We start from the raw sequence: 22,660 nt of genomic DNA on the forward strand, positions 1-22,660 counted from the left end.
TTTACGCGATTCTCCAAAAAGCAACTTTCGGAATCTCCCCTGAGCAGAGCGACAGTTCAGTGCATGGACTTTACTGCTATGAGCACATTGATGGTAAATATTTGCGTTGTAGGGGACATAATGTTAAGAGAGAAAAAAGCCCAATTAATCAGAGGGTTAGTTAGCCAAGTAGCCGGTTAGCTTAACACGACTCTAGAGTTGGTCAACAACCAGTTAAGCGAGCTCTACGAGTAATAATAAACAGCTAAACTTGATCCAATGACGAAATACGTCATACAGTATTGTTATTACAAGGCCACATCATAAAGGATACGCTTCCCCAATCTTACAGTGTAAGTAATTGTTAAGAAGAAGAGAACAGCATCAACCTTGTTGTTACTTTGTATTTGCAATACTGTCTTATAGTCTCTCGTCCTTGGATGACCATGTGTGCCTTCCGAACTTGAAGTAGAAGACATAGGCATGACAAATCTCTTGGGTATGGGTTTATTTCTTCTTTCCTCTAAAATACCCATAGGTTTTCAGTACTTTAAAAATACTAACAGTATATTTTATTTGTTCTCACCTCTTAAATTCCCAATTATTACTCCCTTGTTCCACTGTAACTACATTTAAGTATCTGTAGGAACTAGTAAGAGTTTGTATGTAGTGATTCATATAACAATAGTGCACTGTAAGTAAAGGGGACTTTCACAGTAAGTAAAGGGTAATTACACTGTAAGGTACGGGCTGTATTATGTTACCATTCCTTTATAACAATTCAATGAGAATTGTTGAAGGGAGCCTGAGATCTAAGATTTCCATTGTCAACCTAGCTTCTCTATAATTGTTGTTCACATGTAAATGAAGAACCTGACCCAAACAGGTAGAACTGGAACTGTATGAAGGATCTGCAGTCCAAAGATCACGTTGCAGTTTCAGCACGACATCTCACCCGATGCAGATAAGGTATGGGGTCAGACCATCCATTCAGGCTGTAAACAATACCAATAGGAGCTGACCATGGAGGTTGTGGGACTGATTTGAGGAATAGTAGGACATACGTTTCTACAATGGGAAGTAAGAGGTACGATTTCAAGAAGGAAAGCTTCATTTTGTCAGTGGACGTTGGGACAACAACAATCAGATGTCACGTCTACGACAAGGAGGCAAATGTCCGAGGATCGTGCACCACCAAGGTATTCTTCACCCTCTCGCTGTCCATTTGGCTTTACTTTTCTCAAGTACATCACCCACTTTCATCTATCTCTTTATGCAACATTCACAAAAACTAGATTATTTTGAGGCTGATATTTATGTTTCTTGTTTCTGATAATACTTTATCCAGGTTTTTCCCTTGTATCCAGAAGTAGGATATGTGGAGATGGACCCAGATGCAATATGGGAAGGGTTTATCAGTGTGATCAAAGGAGCTGTGCAAGGTACAGTTGCACTATTCCCTGTTGCTTCAACAATACCAAGGAGTTTTAGGGATGTGAGTGATTGGACATGTTAACAACTGCACCCTTTAAAAAATTGCCAAAAACCAAGTTAAAATCTCGGCTGACGTACAGTACCTAATAATAATTAGTTTAACATCCTAAAAAAGGGGCAACATACAAGTATTTTTTTATATAAATAAAATGGAATTGATTTGTTTTTGACTTATTGATTTGAAAGTCTGTTGAACTCTGTTTGGCTCTAAGAAAGTTATTAAAACCAGCAGTATCCTCGGTTTAATAACCTCTGTAAAACATTGATTTACACTTGACACTCTCTGTCCTTAAAAAGCAAATAATAAACCCAATGTGTTAAGTCCTATTTCAGAATCTCGTCCTGTTTCTCACCATATCCATTTTAATGTGTGTGCACATGGCTCATGATATAGATGCAGGAGTACAAATGCGTCAGATAGACGCAATTGGCATCTCCACACAAAGAGGCACTTTCACAACATGGGACAGGTAATATGACCTAAAAACATTGTCTTACAGACTTGTAGAACTTGTGTAGCACACATTTTAACCTCCCTTCATATATTTAGCTTCCACAAAGGCTCATCTGGTTCATTTTACTAACTCTCTTCCACTTTGACAGGAAAACTGGGGTTCCTTTCCATAACTTCATCAGTTGGCAGGATCAGAGGGCTGCAGACCTGGTGAAGTCCTGGAACAGTTCCTGCACGATGAAAGTGAGTCTTTTTACTGCTTCTGCATCTCTGTCTTGTACTTTTAGTGAATACGTTTGGAATTTAAGAGACAAGAGATGATTTACTAAAACTTCTGAATTATTTTAATGCAACCTTTGTAAAAAAAAAAAAAAAAAAAAAAAAGTTTGACAACGAGAAACCATTGGATCATTGCTAAATATGAAGTCCCTTCATTCAATATGGCTTTGATTGTTTTTATGACAACTACAGGCAGTTCATGGCGCGATGAAGGTACTCTACTTTCTGACCAGGCAGAAGCGGTCGCTTGCAGCAAGTCTTATTGTCTTCTCCACTCAACATGTCACCTTCCGGCTCGTCTGGGCAATTACGCACTACAACCAGGTGTGTGTGTGTGTGTGTGTGTGTGTGTGTGTGTGTGTGTGTGTGTGTGTGTGTGTGTGTGTGTGTGTGTGTGTGTGTGTGTGTTTAAACCAGTTAAAAGACAGAAACTCACACCTAGAGCAGGCCTCCCTGGCTGTGGGTGTTCAAGGGTTAATTATCAAAAAAACAAAGCATGTAGGTACAGCAAACAAGGAGACGCTGTATCATATTATCAACACAATCCTTACTAGTTTACTTCTGATTACAGCCGCATCATGTTTCTTTCTTCTTACAGGTTCGTCAAGCTGTAGCTGAAGGCAACTGCTGCTTTGGAACAATAGACACCTGGCTCCTGTTTAAACTCACGAAAGGTGGGTGTATTATTTTTAATGTGAAGCTCGTGTGAACGCAGTCTCCCTATGAGCATAATGTAATTTGAGATCAGTACAGTAATATATAATTTGTCCATTGGAATTTCACATTGTCTAACAGGATTTTAAGACCTCAACAGAATGTTCTTTGTGTTTCCAATCCTGTTGCATCACTGATTTGGCTGAAATGTTTTAGCTAACCCCTGTGGGAGAGGAGCCAATGAAAAATGACCGGGAGGTTCATACAAGGTTCCTTTTTAACATTTTGGAAAGGGATTTTGTAAAATATTCATTTGTGTCACTGAATCTGTTTTAGGTCAGGTCCATGCCACAGACTACTCGAATGCAAGTTCAACGGGGCTTTTTGATACTTATCAGGTCTGTATGTCATATTTATTTACCTTTAATGTCCTTTTTTTTTGGTGTGAGGCTGTTTTTATCATGTGACTTTTTTCACAGATGTGCTGGAGTAGCTTTCTCAGCTTTCTTGTGTCTCTGCCTCCCTCTATTCTCCCCAAAGTAGAAAATACAGAGTGAGTATACCATTTCCTCCACTTGAATCATGCCTTAGCCAGTAAAAGTATTTTAATATTAATGCAAACATTTGATTGCAGTTATTATTATTGTTAGGCTTGGTAATATTAAGAAACTATCAAGAGTATGCTAATATAAAAACCATCCAACCAAAAAAAACAGCCCAATGTTGCAAACTCTTCCAATGAAATCCTGTCAGGCCTCCCTCCAAAGCCACTCCCCCCAAAGTTATCATTTTTAACACTGATAATTCATAATGAACCTAAACAACAAACATGGCTATTGTTGGTAGAGTAGCTGTCAAGCTAACAGCTTGTGGAAGACTCCTGGGATGTGCAGTGAGTGCACGGGCAGAATACGCACAGGAAGGCAGGCAAGTTGGTAGACAGGCAGGTTTCCTGTCCATCATTACAGTTGGACTGACTGGAATGATTGGATAAGCCTATTACAGTCCTGCTACAGCCACAGATAATGGATTATTTTCTTATTTTTTGTCAGAGCATTTGATTCATCGATTGCTGTCAGAATGTAATGAGATGCACTTATGACTTCTGGTGACTAGTAGTTCTCTTGAATACCTATGTTGAATACACTTCCTGTAAGTCGCTTTGGATAAAAGCGTCTGCTAAATGACTGTAATGTAATGTAATGTAATGTAATGTAATGTAATGTAGTTTCAACAAATATAACAAAATGTTTCCAAGCACATTACCAACCTGCATTTAAATCAGTGGTTCCAAATCTGGGGGTCGGGATTCACACAAGTGAATCCGTTAAGGGTTGCGAGCAGGCCCGCCGACAGGGGGGGACAAACGGGTACGTTGTCCCGGGCCCTGGACTGGCCCTGGAATGGGGGGGGCCCATAACTGGACCCCCATGAAGTTGGGATTAATTATTGTATGTATACTTCAAAATGTGTTGATTTAGAGAAGAAAAGTGCTTTATTTGCATTCAATTAATGACTCCTAGATTGTTTGCCTTCATTGCCCTTGAAAAAACGGCCAATAACCCCCTATCACCCCTATGCCAAAATGGTTTGGTCTTTGGAGAAGAAAAAAGACGACATCATTCCATTAGTGGTCAGTGCGCGAGTTGATTCAACATGCACAAGTCAGGAGCCCTGAAAAAAAAAGAAAGGCGAAAAAGAGAGGAAGAAGCCGAAAGCCTGAGGGGATCTCTTTATAAATATTTCAGAAAAGACTCAGGTGATGCTGCAGGTACCAGTAAAGGCAGCTGTGCAGCACAGCCAGGTAAGACACGGCCAACTTTTTCCAGCCCCGTCGTCAAGTAACACAGGCACAGGCGGCGTGTCAAACATATTAGCGCAGCACCACATGAGCAAGTCACACGGAGATCAATATCAGACAGACAGGGGGCATTGAATAATTTGATAACCACAACGGCTTTATTACACTGTGTTTCATACGCCTATATCTAATTGAATCTTAGAATATGCACATTACCCCGCAAATAGGCCCATGTCCAAATCAAATGTTTCAGGCAGGCACGCGCTGCGCACTCCAATCAGGCTGAATTGATTTGAGAATCATTCCCAGTCAGCTGAATTACAGCCAGTGTAACGCGGCTCATGGTTTAAAATAAGCCAGTGGCATGGCAACATGTGAAATTGCCATTTAGATAGAGTTGGATGTAACGAATGGGTTATAAACGTGACGTTTTGGGGTAGCCTGTAACTTAGTTTCTGATTGCCGTTAACTTGAAACTCGCCAGATGAATGGGCTCCGCCTTGTTCCCCAAACATTCTCTGGAAGTTCAGCGGACATAAACGCGGGTCTGGCGATAAATAAAAGTACCCTTGACATGATTCCCCTTGGTCAAGTGAAAAATGGTCGATGAAATGTGCAGTTAATGAGCTCTAAGTGAATACAATAGCGTGAGTTTTATTGTGGTATGATTCTGAAAGCCATAACTTCACTCAGTCCATATCCATAGCCTATCCAATTAAAGTTGTAAATAATCCTTTTGGTTTATCCGTAATAAATGGGCTTGTCATCCCGACGTCATGTGTTTGGGAGCTGCACAAGGGAATTCTGTGGTTGTGTTTCGGCGTTTGACAATTTTGGGAACAAAAAAAAAAACCTTAGATTTTTAAACTTTTGTAGTCTTTGGGATAGAGTTAGCCAAGTTGATCAGTCTATTCTTTTCTGTGTTAAATCGTCAAATTAAGGGGTTTTCAATTTGTTCTTTTTTAAATGGTTCATTTTGACCCCTGTTAATTTAGATATAGCCCTTTTTATCGAAATATGTTCACCTTTATAGGAGAGGCTAGAGAGGATGAGAGAGAAGAAGAACAGGCTACCAAACAGGATGAGAGAGAAGAAGAACAGGCTACCAAACAGGATGAGAGAGAGGAAGAACAGGCTACCAGTGAGATAGAGGCTACCAGTGAGATGTGTGTGTTTTTTTTTTGGGGGGGGCCCATTGAGAGAATTTTGTCCCGGGCCCAGCCAAACCTGTCAGCGGCCCTGGTTGCGAGATATTTACTATAACTCGCAACGGTAAGATATTTACTTGCAAGATATTTACTACGGTAGGAAATAAGAAAAAAACTTTTGCTACAAAAGATAATGTTTGTTTTTGGCCTGTTTTCTTGTCTTTTTCTCGGAAATACTTTAAACTTTTACCTCATTTAAATCATTCTTCAGTTGAACTGCTCACAACAATTCATATTGCTTTGTGTTTAAGTGGTCACAAGCAAAAAAAATTAGAATGTAAACCCAGCTGGTCTTGTCCTTCTCCGTTCTCTACACTGGCTCCCTGTAAGAGCTCGCATCCAGTTACAGACTCTGGTGCTAGCCTACAGGGCAGTGAAAGGAACAGCTCCTTCCTATCTCCAGGCCTTGGTCAAGCCCTACACCCCCGCCCGACCACTTCGCTCTGCTGCCTCGGGGCGACTGGTTGCCCCGTCGCTCAGAGGTCCCTGCGGCCGATCCACCCGGTCACAGCTTTTTTCTGTCCTGGCCCCTCAGTGGTGGAATGAACTCCCCACTGACGTCAGGACAGCAGAGTCGCTGCCCATCTTTAGGCGCAGGCTGAAAACTCACCTCTTCATGAAGTACTACCCTGAGCCTTCCTCGTAGCACTTACTGTAGTTGTTGCACTCACTGTATTCGTATCAGTTCGCTGCACTTATTGAATTCGTATTCGTTTACTGCACTTATCCTATTCGTAGTAGTTTGTAGCACTTATTGTATTCGTATTAGTCTGTTGCAATTATTGTTTTCGTAGTAATTTGCCTCTGCACTATACTTTTGCTCTGGTTTATGCTTTAAGATGCTTGTTTAAGAAAGGAGATGCACTTATGACTTCTGGTGACTAGTAGTTCTCTTGAATACCTATGTTGAATACACTTCCTGTAAGTCGCTTTGGATAAAAGCGTCTGCTAAATGACTGTAATGTAATGTAATGTTAAAAAAAAGAAAATCACTCATGCGTATTATCAGCATTTCTTGGTGTGATATGTTATTTGTAATCATTTTGAATGATTGTGACATGATGCATTGTCTCTGGTCTCTCCCTCATGATGCACCAGCCATAACTTTGGTTCCACAGACCCGTCCATCTTCGGAGTGTCCATTCCCATCATGTCAGTGGTGAGTTGTCAAGGTCTGTGGCATCACACACTCTGTTATCTGTGTGATTATGACTAATCATATTGGTTGCAACCTTTTGATTCTATTTATGCCATCGTGTCCAAGTTGATGTCACCGAGCCAAGTTATTTAGTTAGTCATCAGCAAAGCATGTTTGACTAGAAGATAACATAACAGTTAGTAGAATTCTTAGTGGAGATATTCCCTGCTTTGAATAATAAGTTATTGATCAGGGTCTTCCTCTTGTCAAACTTGGATTGCCCTTTATTACACTCCGTCTTTGTTTTTGACATTTCAGGTGTTGCTCAAATAAGACTAAATGTGTTTAGGGTTTTTTTTACAACATAAAACTGACTCCCTCTGTCCCTTTGCCATAGATGGCAGACCAGCAGGCAGCTATGTTTGGAGAGTGCTGCTTTGATGTTGGTGATGTCAAGATCACAATGGGAACAGGCACCTTCATGAGCATCAACACTGGGAGCAAACCGCATACGTCCGTAGCAGGTAAAGCAAAATACCCACATGATAAGATTATTCTATGCAGATTTGTCCATAGAGGCACATTACAAGCCAGTGTTTCTTCTCTCTAGGTCTGTATCCTGTGGTCGGTTGGAAGGTTGGCTTAGAGGTGGTGTATCTGGCAGAGGGCAATGCAGCGGACACTGGCACTGCAATCAAATGGGCGCAGGAGCTCGGTGAGCAAAGAGTAGTACGGAATAGCGCTGATGATTATTTATTTTTCATATTATTTACAAAGCTGCACGGTGGTGTAGTGGTTAGCACGGGTTCAATTCCCGGGCTGGACAACCTTCTGTGTGGAGTTTGCATGTTCTCCCCATGTCAGCGTGGGTTCTCTCCGGGTTCTCCGGCTTCCTCCCACAGTCCAAAGACATGCAGCTTAGGTGCATTGAAGACTCTAAATTGCCCGTAGGTGTGGATGTGAGTGTGAATGGTTGTTTGTCTCTATATGTCAGCCCTGCGATAGACTGGCGACCTGTCCAGGGTGTACCCTGCCTTCGCCCGTTGACAGCTGAGATCGGCTCCAGCACCCCTGCGACCCTTAACTGGATAAGCAGGTTACGGAAAATGGAATGGATGGATTATTTACAAGAAACTGTGGCTGGCAGGAAGGGGCTTCATAAGGTTATATCAAAATTACAATGCTGGGACCAGTGAAAGCTGACTATGTTAAAGACATTTTTTAAACTGAATAAATTAGCGACGGACAGATTAGGAGGCCGTGTGTGAAACCTGTGTGTTATTTCAGAGCTCTTCTCTGACGTCCAGGAGACCAGCGACATGGCTTACAGTGTCAGCAACTCAGACGGAGTGTGTTTTGTTCCTTCCTTCAGTGGCCTGCAGGTAAATGTGTACCATGTCAGTCCATCTGTGTCAAAGAAAAATCTGTTTTCTTTTATAATTTAGCACATATAACCAATACAGGCATGGATTTACTTTTTTATTTTCTGTCTGTGTAACATGGTTATGTGTCTCTTTTTTTCTCTGGCCTCCATTGTGAACTGGGCTTTGTAAGTGTGTGCTATGAATGTTTTGGAGTTTACATGCATGTGAATACAATATCTACTGTTTTCTAATGATTGTATTATCACAACCTACATATAGTATCCATGTAGAATAGTATAGCTGCTCTCTTGCTGACCAAAAGCTGTTGAGTTTCACTTACAGGCCCTTTGATACATTATTTTACCAGGTCTGGTTTTCACTTATGGACATTTGACTGGTTGTGTATATACTTTATTTATCCATAGGCTCCTCTGAATGATCCCAAAGCTTGTGCCTCCCTCATGGGCCTAAAACCTTCTACCACTAAAAGTCATCTGGTCCGAGCCATTCTGGAGTCTGTCGCCTTCAGGTGAGTCATTTTGAAGAGAGAGTGTTGCTGTTTCAACCTTTTCTCCTTCATGCCAACTGATATTGTCTCGTTGTACCCCTCTTGTTCTTTGCAGGAACAAGCAGCTATATGAGACAATGCTGAGAGAAACTCGCATTCCCATCACAAAGATCAGGTGCAGTTTTCCTCATTTGATGTTTCTGATGTTAGCTGGTTGCAGAAAGATTCAACATAGGCATTGAGCTCCCGTAGTCAGCCTCACAACACTTTGATATTCCATCTTACAGTGCAATATGTAATATTTCAGCCAGCAAATTGGACATAACAGAGTGGACTCTTGTGTACCCAGCCTCTACTTATGCAGTTCAGCTTTTATTGGCAATGCATTACGGGTGGATATTTCTCTGATACTGTTACAGTTAAGTGAATTGCAGTGTAATTGAGTGCACTCATCTTTCTTTCTTTCTGTCTCAGGGTGGATGGCGGTGTTTCCTCCAACAACTTTGTCATGCAGCTGACTGCAGACCTGTTTGGCAGAAAGATAGCCAGACCCCAACACTTCGAAATGTCGTGTTTAGGGGCTGCTTTTGTCGCTGGACTTGGAATAGGTACGCAGACAATAACTTGCCCATGAAACGCACATTATACCCTGTATGTTTTTCAAATTCTAAACATTTTAATTTCGGCAGTTTTTTAAGGTTATTACTGCCAGCAGTGTGAAGTTGTGTGTCTTAGAGAGGCTGCTCAGCACAAAGACTAAGAGAAGCAGCTCTGTTAAGCAGTTAGACACTTCAATGTTACTCCTTACTTTCAATATGGTTCTTTGTATTCCTCTAAAAATATCACAACGCTTGGTCATGACATTGAGTTGCATTGAAAAGTTATGATCAAAAGCCCTATTTTTATTCCTGGCACTGACAGAATAAGCCAACTGAAATTATGCTCTTTGTTATGTAACCTGTTTTCCATTTAATTATTCACATTATGTAATTAGATTGTTATACATTAGTCAGTGCTAAATCAAAAACACAGTGGATGAATTTGTTCTTGTTGTTTTATAACAGGCCAGAAGCAGGTGGTGCTGATGACTGAATAATAATGTGAATCATGTGACAAACATTAGTTCTTAGTGGATCAGTGGCCAAAAGTGTTGATTGATATGTAAACAAAAATCTGCACCACTTTCAGAAATTGATGAGCACTGTGTTTGTGGGCATTGACTGATTATCATCACTCACAGTGCCACAGTCTGAATGTATAGGACTTCTTGTGTGATATGTGGGTCATTGTAAAGGGTTTGTGTTAATGTTGTTTACATAAGTCTTCTTCTATTCTCCACTGTCACTGCAGGCTTCTGGAGGACCAGGGAAGAGCTAAAGAAACTGCAGAGCAACGGAAATACGTTTTTGCCCCAAGCAGCACGCAAGGGCAGTGCTTGCAGCCCAAGTCGGGAATACACCCCTGTCCTCCAGAGCTGGGAGAGAGCTCTACGGCGCTCCATGAATTGGTACAAGCCGTGACACCGGATGCCCACACAGGGAGATCCTAGGTCCAACAGAGACATGAGTGTTTAGTCCTTTTTATACAAATTCACTGTTTTAAGAAAGAACAAATATGAGCTGTCTCTCTAAGCTTACTTAAGAGTAAATCTTAAATGATACATAGAAATGATACCTAAATGATTTGGTGATGCGTACTTGTTGTGCGCCTTCAGCAACCTTCACAGTCTTAAATTGTTGTCCACATACAGAATACCTTTACTTGATTTTTATATGCCAACCTCATCCTTCATTCATTCCACATCTCGAGCCACTGGTGCCTCTTCTTAAAACAGTACTTCATCCAGCTGGGATCATATTTGTACATGTTCCCACATGGGGGCGCTAGTAAATGGCTTCGCAGCTGTTTCATTTATGAACCGCCATAGCAACCATATGCAATATGATATTAATGGTTGAAATCATTGATTTCCTTAACTGATCCACTGTGACGAAAAAAAAGTTAAACGGCTCTAAATAGGAAGCAGATTTTCAAGTTTTTAAAAAAGGTAAGTATTTGTCTAACATAGTTGTTTCTTCTTGTTTTAACAGTATTTTCTCTTTGTTATTGCAAAGAAATGTTAATCCTTTCCAGTCACACATGTTGCCTTTTGGAAATCTAGAGCAGCTTCATTTTTATAATAAAAGATTCTAGCTGCAGGTTACACAACACATGTCCTCAAATGAAGTACAATTATTAAATGTGATGATATTGTTTAAATGTAACTGGAACTTAAACCAATAGTAGCTGCTTTGTTCTGGGTAAGGGAATCCTACTGAATTTTAGTATTTTACAACCTTGTTGTCAGAAACGCTTCTTGCGGCTTGTCTCACATCTCTATTGGAAATAAATGGGAAACGTGTGTTTGTTTAATTGATTGTCAGAGGGATTTGTTAAGCCATGTGGGGATTTGAAGATTTAGCTTTGCTGTAATAGCTGCCGTATAGTTTGTGTCCCCTTACACGCACATTTCAAATTTTGCTATGGCGCATGATCTGTTGTTAAGTTGATCAGGGATATAATTATGTACTGCACTGACATAAAACAGAATAAGCACACATAAAAACATGTATTTCTTGTAAATCGATGATTTGTAGTCCTTGTTTCAGTGATAAGTTTGTGTTAATTGAATTGTTCCATGGTCTACAGCCATGTTTATGTCATATGATAATGTTTTGACTCATGTCTTTTACATGACCTGATGAACTGTGATGACAAAGTAACAAATTCTAATCATATTACAATAAAATGCTAACAAATTACTAAGAAAATGTAAACTCTGAATCTTATTCTAGATCTATTCTACTTGCTAGGTATTGTTAAATGTTTTTGCCTTTCCCAAAACTGTTATATCTTTATTTCTTCGTTTTTTAAAGGTTTTTTTATGCAACATGACACTATGCATAATGCAAAAATTAACACTTCAGATTGAATTGACATTCCATTTCTAACACTTGTACTTCAGTTGTTGAATGGCAGACGTCGTCCCCGATCTGCTGGGACATAACAAATGATACCTTTGTGTGATCATACATTTTGTTACAAAAAAATGCATGAAAAATATCAAGTACTTTGTACAATGTTGAAGAGTTAGTATTAAAAAACATAAATGATCAGCAGCTGTTGTGGTGATTTGAGTGCCTCTTAGATACAAAAGGTCACCGACATGGTGAGTGAACAGAGGCACAGCTGGGGTTTTACCTCCACACGGACTCTGGGGAAATGCTGTTGTCTTGTCCCCGGGGAATCATCAGAAACACAGGCTGTCGGATGAGTGCAGGGAAGGCTTCCCATTGATGTGACCAACCTCACTGTGAGGGTTGCTATGGTAGCTTGCGGATGGAGTGACTGAGAACAAATGGGGTGTGTTTTCCTGCTCATGGTGCTGGTATGGTGAAGGGGGCGCTAATTGAGTGCACAGAAAAGGGGGTTTTCCTAAACAATGGGAGGATTGTGTGCTTGTCCCCTAGGAGGAAGAGCAGAGGTTTTGTGTACATCACACAGATCCATACTGTATAGCCTTTCTGCATCGAACCCCCCCACCCCCTTCCTGCATTCCAAACACTTCCTCTAGTCTCGTGTCAATCTCAGCTTTTCTCACTCAAACATGGGCAGTTTCTTGCCCGTGGGTTTGGCTCGCAGTGGGAAGTCTTCGCAGAGAAAAATGTGATAGAGTGAGTTAGACAGACAGGACCAGCCCATGAATCAGTGCTGCTGGCTCTCACACTAATCAGTTAAGTGTGTGTGTATGTGTGCGTGTGTGTGTGCGCTGGTTATGAGCTTGGTACCGCATTGTATGAGTTGTAGTGGACTCTGCCTTGCAACAAATTCAATCTGACAGCAGGAACTGGATGCAATGCGACCACTTCGCCTGTCCCCCTCCCCCATACGAGCTGAACCCTGCATCAAGGGTCATTATATAACTCCCTCTTCTCTTTCCTCAGTCTCTGTGAGACACTGGGATTGTTCGCACGGGGACCCGGGTTGGAAGTTAAGCTTTCTTCTTACTTTTTTTCTGTCAGTGTCTCAGTCTCCTTCCGCCTGCTGCCTAAGCCCCTAACTCCTTCTCTCTAGGTTCACTTCATTCCAGTCATTGGCGCAAACCTGCACCATGTGTATGGACTGGCAAAGCAGAGACTAGCATATACGTATGATCAAATGTATTTTTTGTGCAGTTGAAGCTTATTTAATAAACATGCATACAAAACAATGATGTAATAAGATAGCATCGTTGCCTTACTCCCTAGAATAAAATGTTCTGTTAACTGTGACACATCTCTCTGTTTACAGACATGCAATCTCTACTCTCTCTCTCTCTCTCCCTCTCTTTCTCTCTTTCACTCATTCGCTCTTGCAGGCGCACACACACATTTCAGTAGTGCTAAATTGCCATAGCAACAAGGGTTGGCAAATGCTCCAAATATCTATGCTCAACCAGTCAGTCACAAATGGCATCCTCATGGGCTTCAAGTATGCTGATCACAGGCATATATATATATATATATATATATATATATATATATATATATATAGTATTCTAAACACACACAAATGCACATATAAGTGTGTGTGTGTGTGTGTGTGTGTGTGTGTGTGTGTGTGTGTGTGTGTGTGTGTGTGCACTAAACCAGAGCTTTCTAAACTGATTCAGTGCATCCTTTGCTGTGGAAACACTCTTGCAGCCTACAGGACTGTCTCTGGGTTTGGTGACTCAACGTGTACCACTGGTGCTCAGAAGAACTGTGATAAATCAGTATGACATGTCACATTATTGTATAACCATAGAAGGCGACCTTCTTACTGAAGGATCCCCAAAAGCCTGTCACTTTATGCAAATAAATATGTATTTTCCCAAACGCATGAAGCCACCATAATCTAAGAAAGATAGTGTGAGTGAGCTCTATTTATAATGTGTGCGTCTCTCCGTCATCAGCCAATGTACATCCATCTGGTCGCACTGCCACGGCGGGGCTTGTGTAGACGTCACAGATTTTTCTCTTTCCTTTCCTTCCCCTTCTCCTTTTTTTTTCTTCTTCCAGCAGAGTATCTCTCTCTCTCTCTCTCTCTCTCTCTCTCTCTCTCCCGCCCACTCCTCTCTCCGCCGCCTCGCCGGCTTCTTCTCCTCATTGCATCGCCCTCTCCCCTTCTTTTTTCTGCATTTTTTGTTTTAAGGAAAAGGTTACCGCTCATTTTTGGACCATAACGAAGTATCACCATGGCGAGCACTGAGGATAAACCGGCCCCCAACAAGGAGAACGCGTCCAGCTGGAAGGACTCCTTCTACAACCCGAGGACCGGGGAGGTGCTGGGTCGCACGGCCAGCAGCTGGGGTAAGATCCCCGTCACACAGCAGCCAATTAGTGGCTTTAACCTTATATGGTGTTTCCTTCTTCCCACTTCAAAGCATTAAAGATGCGTGTCTCCTGATTACATAGCCTACTATATATATATATATATATATATATATATATATATATATATATATGTGTATGGATTAATTAAAAATGACTGCCTCATAGGTGTTGGATTATCATAGGCCTACATGAAGGTGTAAAGGAGAAGCCTGTAACAAGAGGCTCACCAGTGATGCTATCATAGGGGTTCACCAGTCTCTCACAAATGATCAACCCAGGTGATGATCAATTCAATCATAACAGCAGAGGATTTTTGTTGTTGGGGGGAGGGGTTTAAATATTTTATCATCTGCATTAATAGCATTAACAGAGAAATTGTATTCACAGTGCAGACCCCAGTTGGGCAAACCCCCCGCTCCCCCATTACCTAATCATATCTGCAGAGTGTGCCACAGCATTCATGAGCCCTATCCATCGCTGATATATTTTATGTAATGATTCCCCAGTTATTTCCAGTGAGTGAGTGAGGGAGTAACATGCCACCCTCCCTCCAGCAGCCAGCTCCTATAGGCTAGTGCGGGCTGTCAGGCTGCCTGGGCCCCTGTGCTGCTGTGCAGTGGGATGCTCCATTGCAGTTGCATGGCCGCCCACATTAGCATGCCTGTCAAGGTCAAATGGGATTCCCTCTCTTCTCTTTCTCTCCTTTTCAAGCACTAGGCAGGTGCATTGTGGGATACTGTTGGAGAGGAATGAGAGAAAGGGGGGATGTACAACAGGAAGCTGAGGGCTCCATCCATTTTTTTCCCCCTTTTTTTTTTGGTCAACTTAGAGGGCATCCGTGCTGTGCAAGCTGGATGGTGGTGAACCATTTTGAGTCAGATGTTTCCATAACTGTGGCTTCTTTTCTGCGCCCCGCATTCTGCATAAATGAGGCTTCAGATGCTTTCAGCACTGCAGCATCTTGAGTAATTTGAAAATGAGGGGTCTCCAGTGAAAAAATGGCCTCAGATTTGTTAGCAGCAAGTAGCATTTCCCCCTTGATCCAAAATGGTTTCTCTCAAAGGGATTGAACACTCAAATGACAATTTCTTCAGCCCATAGATGAAGGAAATCAGAATGTTGCCCGAGATCATCAAGCTTGTAGTTAATTATACATGACCCCTCTGTCTTTATGTCTCCTTTCTTTTCTATTTCTGTTCCTCTACCTTTCTCCAGCCCTCATCCTGTTGTTCTACCTGGTTTTCTACTGTTTCCTGGCTGGCATGTTCGCCCTGACCATGTGGGTGCTGCTGCTCACTCTGGATGACTATGTGCCCAAGTACCAGGACCGTGTTCCGTTTCCAGGTATGTGTTCTCTCACCAAACAGGAAAAAGCACAAATGAGGACCGGGGCTTTTAGCTACTGTAACTGGCAGCATTGCTTTTTGGGGGCATTCATTATTCATACCTGCACCAATGAGATGCTGTCACAATAATGGGCTTCATTGCAGCTGCTTTTTGTATTGTTCTATTTTGAAGTCTCTTCCTGTGTGATATCAGCAGTGGAGCTTGTTTGGATCAGAGAATGCTTTCAGTCCAGCTGTAACTCGAGACAAACCCCGATAAAGGCTGTGCATTTGTTTCTCCTGCCGGGGATAATTTACTACTTTACTCCATGTTTGTTTACTTTATGTCCCGGTTGCAGGGTTGGTGATTCGTCCAAATGCTCTGGATATGTCGTTCAACAGATCTGACCCCCTAAAGTATGCAGATTATGTCAAGCACCTGGATTCCTTTCTGCAAAGTAAGTGCACTTCCCATTGATACACTAAGAAATTAATATTAAAACAGATTGAAAGCTGGATGAAATAAAGGAAATTCCACTCCATTTCTCCCGGATCTTTTTCTAATCATTCATTCCATTAACTTGAATATATCTCTGTTCATCTCTCTCTCTCTCTCTCAGATTATAACGATTCACAGCAGGAGAGTAATGAAGATTGCACCCGAGGAGAGTATTTTATGCAGGACGACACAGAGGACATGACAAAGAAAGCTTGCCGCTTCAAGAGGGGCTTCCTGAGTCTCTGCTCCGGCCTCTCTGACACCAGCTTTGGATATTCTGAGGGAAAACCCTGTGTGCTGCTGAAAATGAACAGGGTAACTCATTTACAGTGACCTGAAAATCACTGAAATGTTATTTTTCTTTAGAAATTAAAAATGTTGTCTTTTCATCTCTGTCTTTTAACCTTTAATTCCTTCCCACAGCTTCTAATCTCCATTTGTTTACTTGCCTGCTGACAGTTCCCAAAATGATTTATTTGATTCATTTCTAATTTGACATTTGGCAGCCTTTCAACAGTCTCAACCTCTCCTGTTTCCCTCACCTCACAGATAATTGGCCTGAAGCCTCGTGGGGATCCCTACATCAACTGCACAGTAAAAGTAAACACGTTTTCCACACTATACTCTACATGTTGTAGTTGTTTGTATGTGTATTCTTTTAATTCACTTCGTTCATTTAAAGAATCCCTGATGACCATAACGGTGTCAATATTTTCTTTCTGTTGATCTTTCATTTTTTCCTTCTTTTTGTTGTTTTGTGTCCGATTTCTTTCTGCATGCTGTCACTGACGGCTTTAGGGTAAGATAATATGTAAATTATCAGGATAAGGCCAGTAGGGGTGTTAACACATTTTTATTATGTAACAAGTCATTACGCAGGTGCCTCTAAACCCATCCTAGTGCCATTTCCCTGTCATCTTAATCTAATAGGCGCAATTTTCAGCCACATATGTCCTTCTGCAGATTAACGCAGAGCACTACACGTTTTCTACTTCATTTAAATCTCCTCACTAACAGAGGGCCATTGCTTTTCCTTTTTTTCAAGTCCTGTCTCGTGATCTTGGAAAAATGTCTCATTTGCTATTCATTTACCATAATGTCCTGCATTTAATTTAATGCATACTTTGCATTGACTAACACATGTTCTTCTGTGCAGAGAGAAAGCCCAATTCAAATGCAGTATTTCCCCAGTGAGGGGCGCATTGATAAGATGTACTTCCCCTACTACGGCAAGAAAGCCCATGTAAGTACTTATCCCCAGTCAGATCAAGTCCGCTAACATCCTCACCTCGATGTGTTATTGACAGACGGCCGTCTCTTTCCTGATGCAGGAGAGCTACGTTCAGCCCCTGGTGGCTGTGAAGCTGCTGCTCACCAAGGACGACTACAACAAGGAGCTGGCGGTGGAGTGCAGGGTGGAGGGCTCTGACCTCCGCAACAACGACGAAAGGGATAAGTTCCTGGGTCGTGTTACCTTCAGGATTAAGGTGGTCGAGTAAAAGAGAAGACAGCCGGTAAAAGGAAACCAGACGCAGATGCTGCCACGTTTGCTAAGGATTTATGTTTAAAATTTTACGAAAGGAAGGGAGTGTCAAATATGTCACAAAGACAGCATTTTGGGAGGTGGCCCAAAGGTAGATGTAGATAGGAGAGCCAGTTAGATACAGATATTGATTGTTGCTTTGCTGACATTTTTGACCCTTCTTTCCTTCACGATCTCCTCAAAGATCAAAGACACAGGCTCTGCTCCTGACCCCATCCATTCTTTCATTCACCAGTTGCACTGTTCATTCTTCACTCAGTTTATTATTATTATTATTATTTTTAAGTGTTGATGTGATTAGATAACTTTTAGCCATTGCAACCAAGCCATTTGGAGCTGTTGTGAAATTGCTGATGCAACTTTTTTTTTTATGTTTTATAGATCTTTCTGCTGTCAGGAAGTGAGTGTTGTTTTCATCTCTCCAAACTGTGTGAACGACTGTATTTTCGCTGGTGTTGAGAGGATTTTTATCTTGCTGTATAGTATAATTGAGAAAGTAGAACATTTCCATCACATCACATCACAAAGACTTCATAGGAACGTACCTTGATAATCAAGTATAGCCACTGTATCCCTGTATATGAAATGCCAATTACAAAATCCCTTTCTACATATAAATACATTGTGATCCTTATCATATTTAGGGAATTATTGATAGATATTCGTGTTGTGGTCTACGTAGCCACAACCCAGTCTTGTGCCGTCTGTCTGCATGTCCGTCTGTCTGTCCTCCCGTCTTCCTGTTTACTCACCTCTTCACTGCAATAGCCAACATGTGGGTGAGCCCTCCAAGACTAGACAAGTTGTCCCGCTCCACCTCGCGGGGTGCTGCGTAGTGATGGTGGCTGAGGCAACACACACACGCACACAAGAAGGTACAGTGTAAAAAAAATGCTTTTAAGGTGAAAAGGAGCTGGGAAAGCGTTACAAAAATAAAAACGTCACTGTAACTATGTACTGTATATCTTTACGTGATCTGTATATCTATCTGGGTCTCAAAGATTGTTTGTTAGTTTTCTCTCTTCTTCAGCCTGTTGATCTGATTGTCTGCCAATCTATTACTCTTCAATGTATATATTCACTACCTACCATATTTACTTAATTCACACTGTATTTTTGTCACAAAACACAATGTCTGTGCACTGTAAAGAAATAATTTAAGCAAAGATTTACAGGAAATTATCTTATTCAAAGCTATGTTTACACAGTCTTAAAAGGAACCCTCATTTGAAAGACCAACTTGTAACATCTCTTCAGGGTGCCTTAAGACCTGATGAAATAAATTGTGGAATAAAAGTGATTTTGAAGAAAAAAAGAAAAATCCTTGTGATTTTTTTATTTGTAGCTTTTGTCATTGGTGGAATCAATATAAAGCTCCTTTGCTTGAGTAAAGAATACAGAAATGCCCCCTAAAAAAGGGTCTCAAGATGCATCTGTGTGGAGATCATGAGATGATTAATGGGGCAGTAAAAAATAAATCAAAACTCTTCTCTTTAACTTCTAACAACTCATGGACATCTGGAATATGACATGTGGCCCTATCTAGACATTGTTTTAATCCTTAAAATGTACTGAATGTTCCTTGTATGTAACATATCTATTGCCTCCAAATTACTCTCAAACAACAGCAACAGTGACAGAGCTTTCATAATTGACCTGAGGGGGACCAGAGGCTGGGAGCTGCTGCTGTGACTTGGTCGGTTGTGACGCTGCATGTAGCACCAAGAGGTGGCCATGCGCTAGCTAGTGAAGCACACGCACATGCTGTAATACGCACTTATGGGCATACGCAGCTGGCACGACAGGGTAGCCAGGTCTGTGTGACAAAACCAGCCCAACAGTCAAAAGAACCTGAATAAAAAAACGGCCACTGCCACAAATCAAAATATGCCTCTGCCAAACACTGCTTTTAAAGTCCAACAGCATGCCAGCATTAATCAGTTTCCCCTAATACCAGTTATTTTACCGAGATCATAAAATGGCCTTGTGTAATTAGATATAGTATTAACATACAATACAGCTCTGTGAATGTGAAGACCAATACACTGACGCACAATCTGTTGCTTGGTCTCTTCCATTTTCCCTCTTCCTCCTCCCTTCCTGGACAACATGAATGAAGGACACTGTTTGTACTTCGTATCTATTTAATGTAGTTCAAATGAAATGACTTATATCAACTTAATTATCCTGTTAGTTCACTATATTTGCAAATTTCCCCGCTGCGGGAATAATAAAGGATTATCTTATCTCTTAAATCATGTACTTATATCAAATACATATGTAATAGGTAATGTTTTTACTCTAAGCATGTCTAAGCATACCTGATTTTAACCGATGCACCTGATCCTGTCGATTCACAACATTTTTATAATCTACTCACAATGCATATGCGTGTCAATAGGAGTTTTAACCGAGCTCCTGTATCATCCCCAGTAAACGCCCAATCTTTGGACCAGGCAACAATGTGGCCAAGCTGTGTAAATAAATCACAGAGAAACTCGGATTACAACACACTTGGAGGTAGAGCTTCCTTTACTGCTCAGGTAATCATTACTCTAATATCTGGAAATAGCAAATACTTTATTGCTGCTATTTCAATGCACTAGTATCTGTAGCCACAAGAGGGAGCAAGAGAGAACACAGGCAGAGCAAGATGTTAGTGAAAGCGTGGCTCCAACATGGTGCTGGGCAGCAGCAGAGACACAGAGGAGGTTAGTGAGGCATTTAACCACTCCCCTTTCTGCATTTTGCGCTTTTTCTGACTCCACAAATAAGTGGCGACTGATCCACATGATTAAACGTGTCACTGGTTTCCACTAGGTCAGGTGACAGTCACTGGGAAATGAGCTTAGTGGGTAGATTCGTTTTCCTTTTCATCTAGACCAGGTAAGTGAGCCTTTGGTTCCTAGATGTGTCGTTTTCCTTTTCATCAATTATGATAGACCATGTATAAAGTGACAGCCTAACATATAATCACACATGGTTCCTAGATGTGTCATGGTGCATGTAACCATCATAATTGGTCCTTGTGAATGGTTGTGTTGGGGGCCCTGTATCTCATTCCCACAGCGATGTAACCATCAAGTGAATGGTTGTACCTGTATCTATTCCCACAGCGACTGCAATGGCTGTAGAAGTCTGAACAGATCAGGTCAGTTTCACACCTGTCTGTTGTCATTACACAGCACCTCCATCCATCAGCTCCCACAGCACCAAGAGGCAGCAGCAGCAGCAGCTCTGTCCTTCACTGTCAACAGCATCTCTTTACCCAAAGGCCTGCTACATGTGATATACAATCTCAGGGTTAAACTGCAGCACAAATCCACCTTAGTGTCTGTCCTTGAGTTGGAACACTGTAAACAAGTATTGAAAAAGAAAATACCAAACAGATATTTGTATCTGTCTATTTCTTGGACTTATGGCCGAGGAAATGAATTCATATTTATAGAAAATGTATAGAATTTATAAAAAATAAATGTTGGAATGTTGGAACTACTAGGAACTTAAAAATATGACCTAGAAAGATCTCTCGTAGTATATCTGTTTATGTATTTGTAGTTGTTTTCCACTATTTTTATTCTTGCAAAGATTTGCTCGAATAAAAATAAATAGTAATTGTCTCACTTTTCAGCACTCACAAGCAATTGGCTGATTTTTAGAATTGTTTTTTATTTTTTTTAAATAAAATGTCAAAATGTGGTGCGATAATGTTTCTCAGCTCCTCAGGGTAGCTCTACTTTCTGCTCAGACCCGTCATTTGGTAGTAACATTGAGATGCTTCGGGGATTAGAAGCTGATTTAAGCAAAGAAGGCGCAAGGATAACGCTGGTTATCGCCTTATCAGCTAAGAGTTGAACTTGCCCATTTGCAGCGTCCTGCAGCACAGCCTTGCTGTAGTCAGCATCCTGAAGGGGATTAATGCAGTTGATATTTTTGGGTTTTACTCTAGAGCCCTTAGCAGGACTTTCTCTGTTGTTATATAAAGCACAGAGAGTAACATGAGTACATAGTACATGAGTAACATGTCACAATCGTGGGCATTCTCTGACACTGCTAAGCCTAAAGTCTACAACAAATTCAGACAAACATAGATATTTATAATAACGGAGGAGACGCATTGTAAAAGTCATATATTTTAATTTATTCAATGATTTGAGATTGCTTTACATCTGACAATACTCTAGCAGCAATTCCTCTCAAGTTATATTTACAAGTACATGGATCATATATATATATATATATATTTATCTTATTAACATAACTGTAAAAACTCAACTCTCAAAATCTGGAAATTTAAAAATTTAAAGCAAATAATTACCCTGAGACAAGTAAACAATAATTACAATTTCTTTTGAACTAACCCAAGTCTCATATATACTCATCTTAATGACCACAAGAGTGGACTCTTTTCCAGGATCCGTCTAGTTTGAGTGATTCACACTCATTTTAAACTAAGAAAAGCGCCCAAAAGTATCACAGTGTTTCAGGGCCGTGGACATGACAACCTGCACATTCCTGGTACAGGAACTTATTGTCTCCTCTAAATTTTCCTCCTTCATATGCAGCAATTAACTGCTGTTTCTGAGCTCATCTTTCGCTCGGCATCCCAGGGCTAAACAGTCTCACTCAGTGGAGCCTCATAGCACCAACAGTAGAGGGACTCAGTGAAGAGGTGTTCAGTATCATGCTCTTTCAAATACATCCTTAATTCTAGATGCCTTAGATATTTGCCTTTCTCTCTGTGCATAGATAAATAGATTTATTTATTTTTATATACAATACATACAATTACTTTTTATAGTTTTTATAAAACTGAAATGTTGGTCAGAAAGTAACCAACTGGATGTAAATGCAGTAATTATCCTTAATTAAGAGGTTTAGATCACAAAATATAATTTTTAACACTAAAACTGACACGTGCTTAAAAAGCATGTTTCACTGAAGAAACAGTGTGACTGCATGGTGGCATTAATAAAGCGCATAGGAGGGTGGGGGAGTGCTACAAAATGCTGTCAATTTTA

The 22,660-nt window shown here is 40.9% G+C and overlaps 2 protein-coding genes across 8 annotated transcripts; both read left to right on the forward strand.

The window, feature by feature from the left end:
- Nucleotides 1-14: 14 nt before the first annotated feature.
- Nucleotides 15-11,012, forward strand: gk5 (glycerol kinase 5). 7 transcript variants are annotated; one of them, XM_054624942.1, is made up of 17 exons: nucleotides 15-93; nucleotides 866-1,178; nucleotides 1,328-1,421; nucleotides 1,868-1,943; nucleotides 2,077-2,170; nucleotides 2,399-2,530; nucleotides 2,805-2,880; nucleotides 3,197-3,258; nucleotides 3,340-3,413; nucleotides 6,968-7,028; nucleotides 7,405-7,531; nucleotides 7,618-7,722; nucleotides 8,295-8,389; nucleotides 8,797-8,900; nucleotides 8,995-9,054; nucleotides 9,354-9,487; nucleotides 10,230-11,012. In XM_054624942.1, exons 2-17 carry the CDS (start codon nucleotides 1,053-1,055, stop codon nucleotides 10,397-10,399), a joined length of 1,590 nt encoding a protein of 529 aa, XP_054480917.1. In that variant the 5' UTR covers nucleotides 15-93; nucleotides 866-1,052; the 3' UTR covers nucleotides 10,400-11,012. The 7 variants fall into 7 exon arrangements, with proteins under 7 accessions (XP_054480917.1, XP_054480909.1, XP_054480902.1 ...); XM_054624934.1 differs by having other exon boundaries at nucleotides 49-93; nucleotides 850-1,178; XM_054624927.1 differs by lacking the exon at nucleotides 15-93 and adding an exon at nucleotides 138-478 and having other exon boundaries at nucleotides 850-1,178.
- A 2,974-nt stretch (nucleotides 11,013-13,986) lies between these two features.
- Nucleotides 13,987-18,924, forward strand: atp1b3a (ATPase Na+/K+ transporting subunit beta 3a). Its single transcript, XM_054624969.1, has 7 exons — nucleotides 13,987-14,248; nucleotides 15,488-15,616; nucleotides 15,957-16,055; nucleotides 16,218-16,411; nucleotides 16,646-16,696; nucleotides 17,253-17,339; nucleotides 17,428-18,924. Exons 1-7 carry the CDS (start codon nucleotides 14,134-14,136, stop codon nucleotides 17,593-17,595), a joined length of 843 nt encoding a protein of 280 aa, XP_054480944.1. The 5' UTR covers nucleotides 13,987-14,133; the 3' UTR covers nucleotides 17,596-18,924.
- Nucleotides 18,925-22,660: the final 3,736 nt, after the last annotated feature.

This window comes from Anoplopoma fimbria, chromosome 3 (genome assembly GCF_027596085.1).
Source record: "Anoplopoma fimbria isolate UVic2021 breed Golden Eagle Sablefish chromosome 3, Afim_UVic_2022, whole genome shotgun sequence".
Taxonomy (NCBI): domain Eukaryota; kingdom Metazoa; phylum Chordata; class Actinopteri; order Perciformes; family Anoplopomatidae; genus Anoplopoma; species Anoplopoma fimbria.

Bases quoted from the DNA above. Each gene is read 5' to 3' on its own strand.
- atp1b3a (XM_054624969.1), top strand. From the start codon at position 14,134: ATGGCGAGCACTGAGGATAAACCGGCCCCCAACAAGGAGAACGCGTCC. The intron at 14,249-15,487 runs GTAAGATCCCCG...ACCTTTCTCCAG, and splicing joins TCGCACGGCCAGCAGCTGGG to CCCTCATCCTGTTGTTCTAC. The intron at 15,617-15,956 runs GTATGTGTTCTC...TCCCGGTTGCAG, and splicing joins GGACCGTGTTCCGTTTCCAG to GGTTGGTGATTCGTCCAAAT.
- gk5 (XM_054624942.1), top strand. From the start codon at position 1,053: ATGGGAAGTAAGAGGTACGATTTCAAGAAGGAAAGCTTCATTTTGTCA. The intron at 7,532-7,617 runs GTAAAGCAAAAT...TCTTCTCTCTAG, and splicing joins ACCGCATACGTCCGTAGCAG to GTCTGTATCCTGTGGTCGGT. The intron at 8,901-8,994 runs GTGAGTCATTTT...TGTTCTTTGCAG, and splicing joins CTGGAGTCTGTCGCCTTCAG to GAACAAGCAGCTATATGAGA.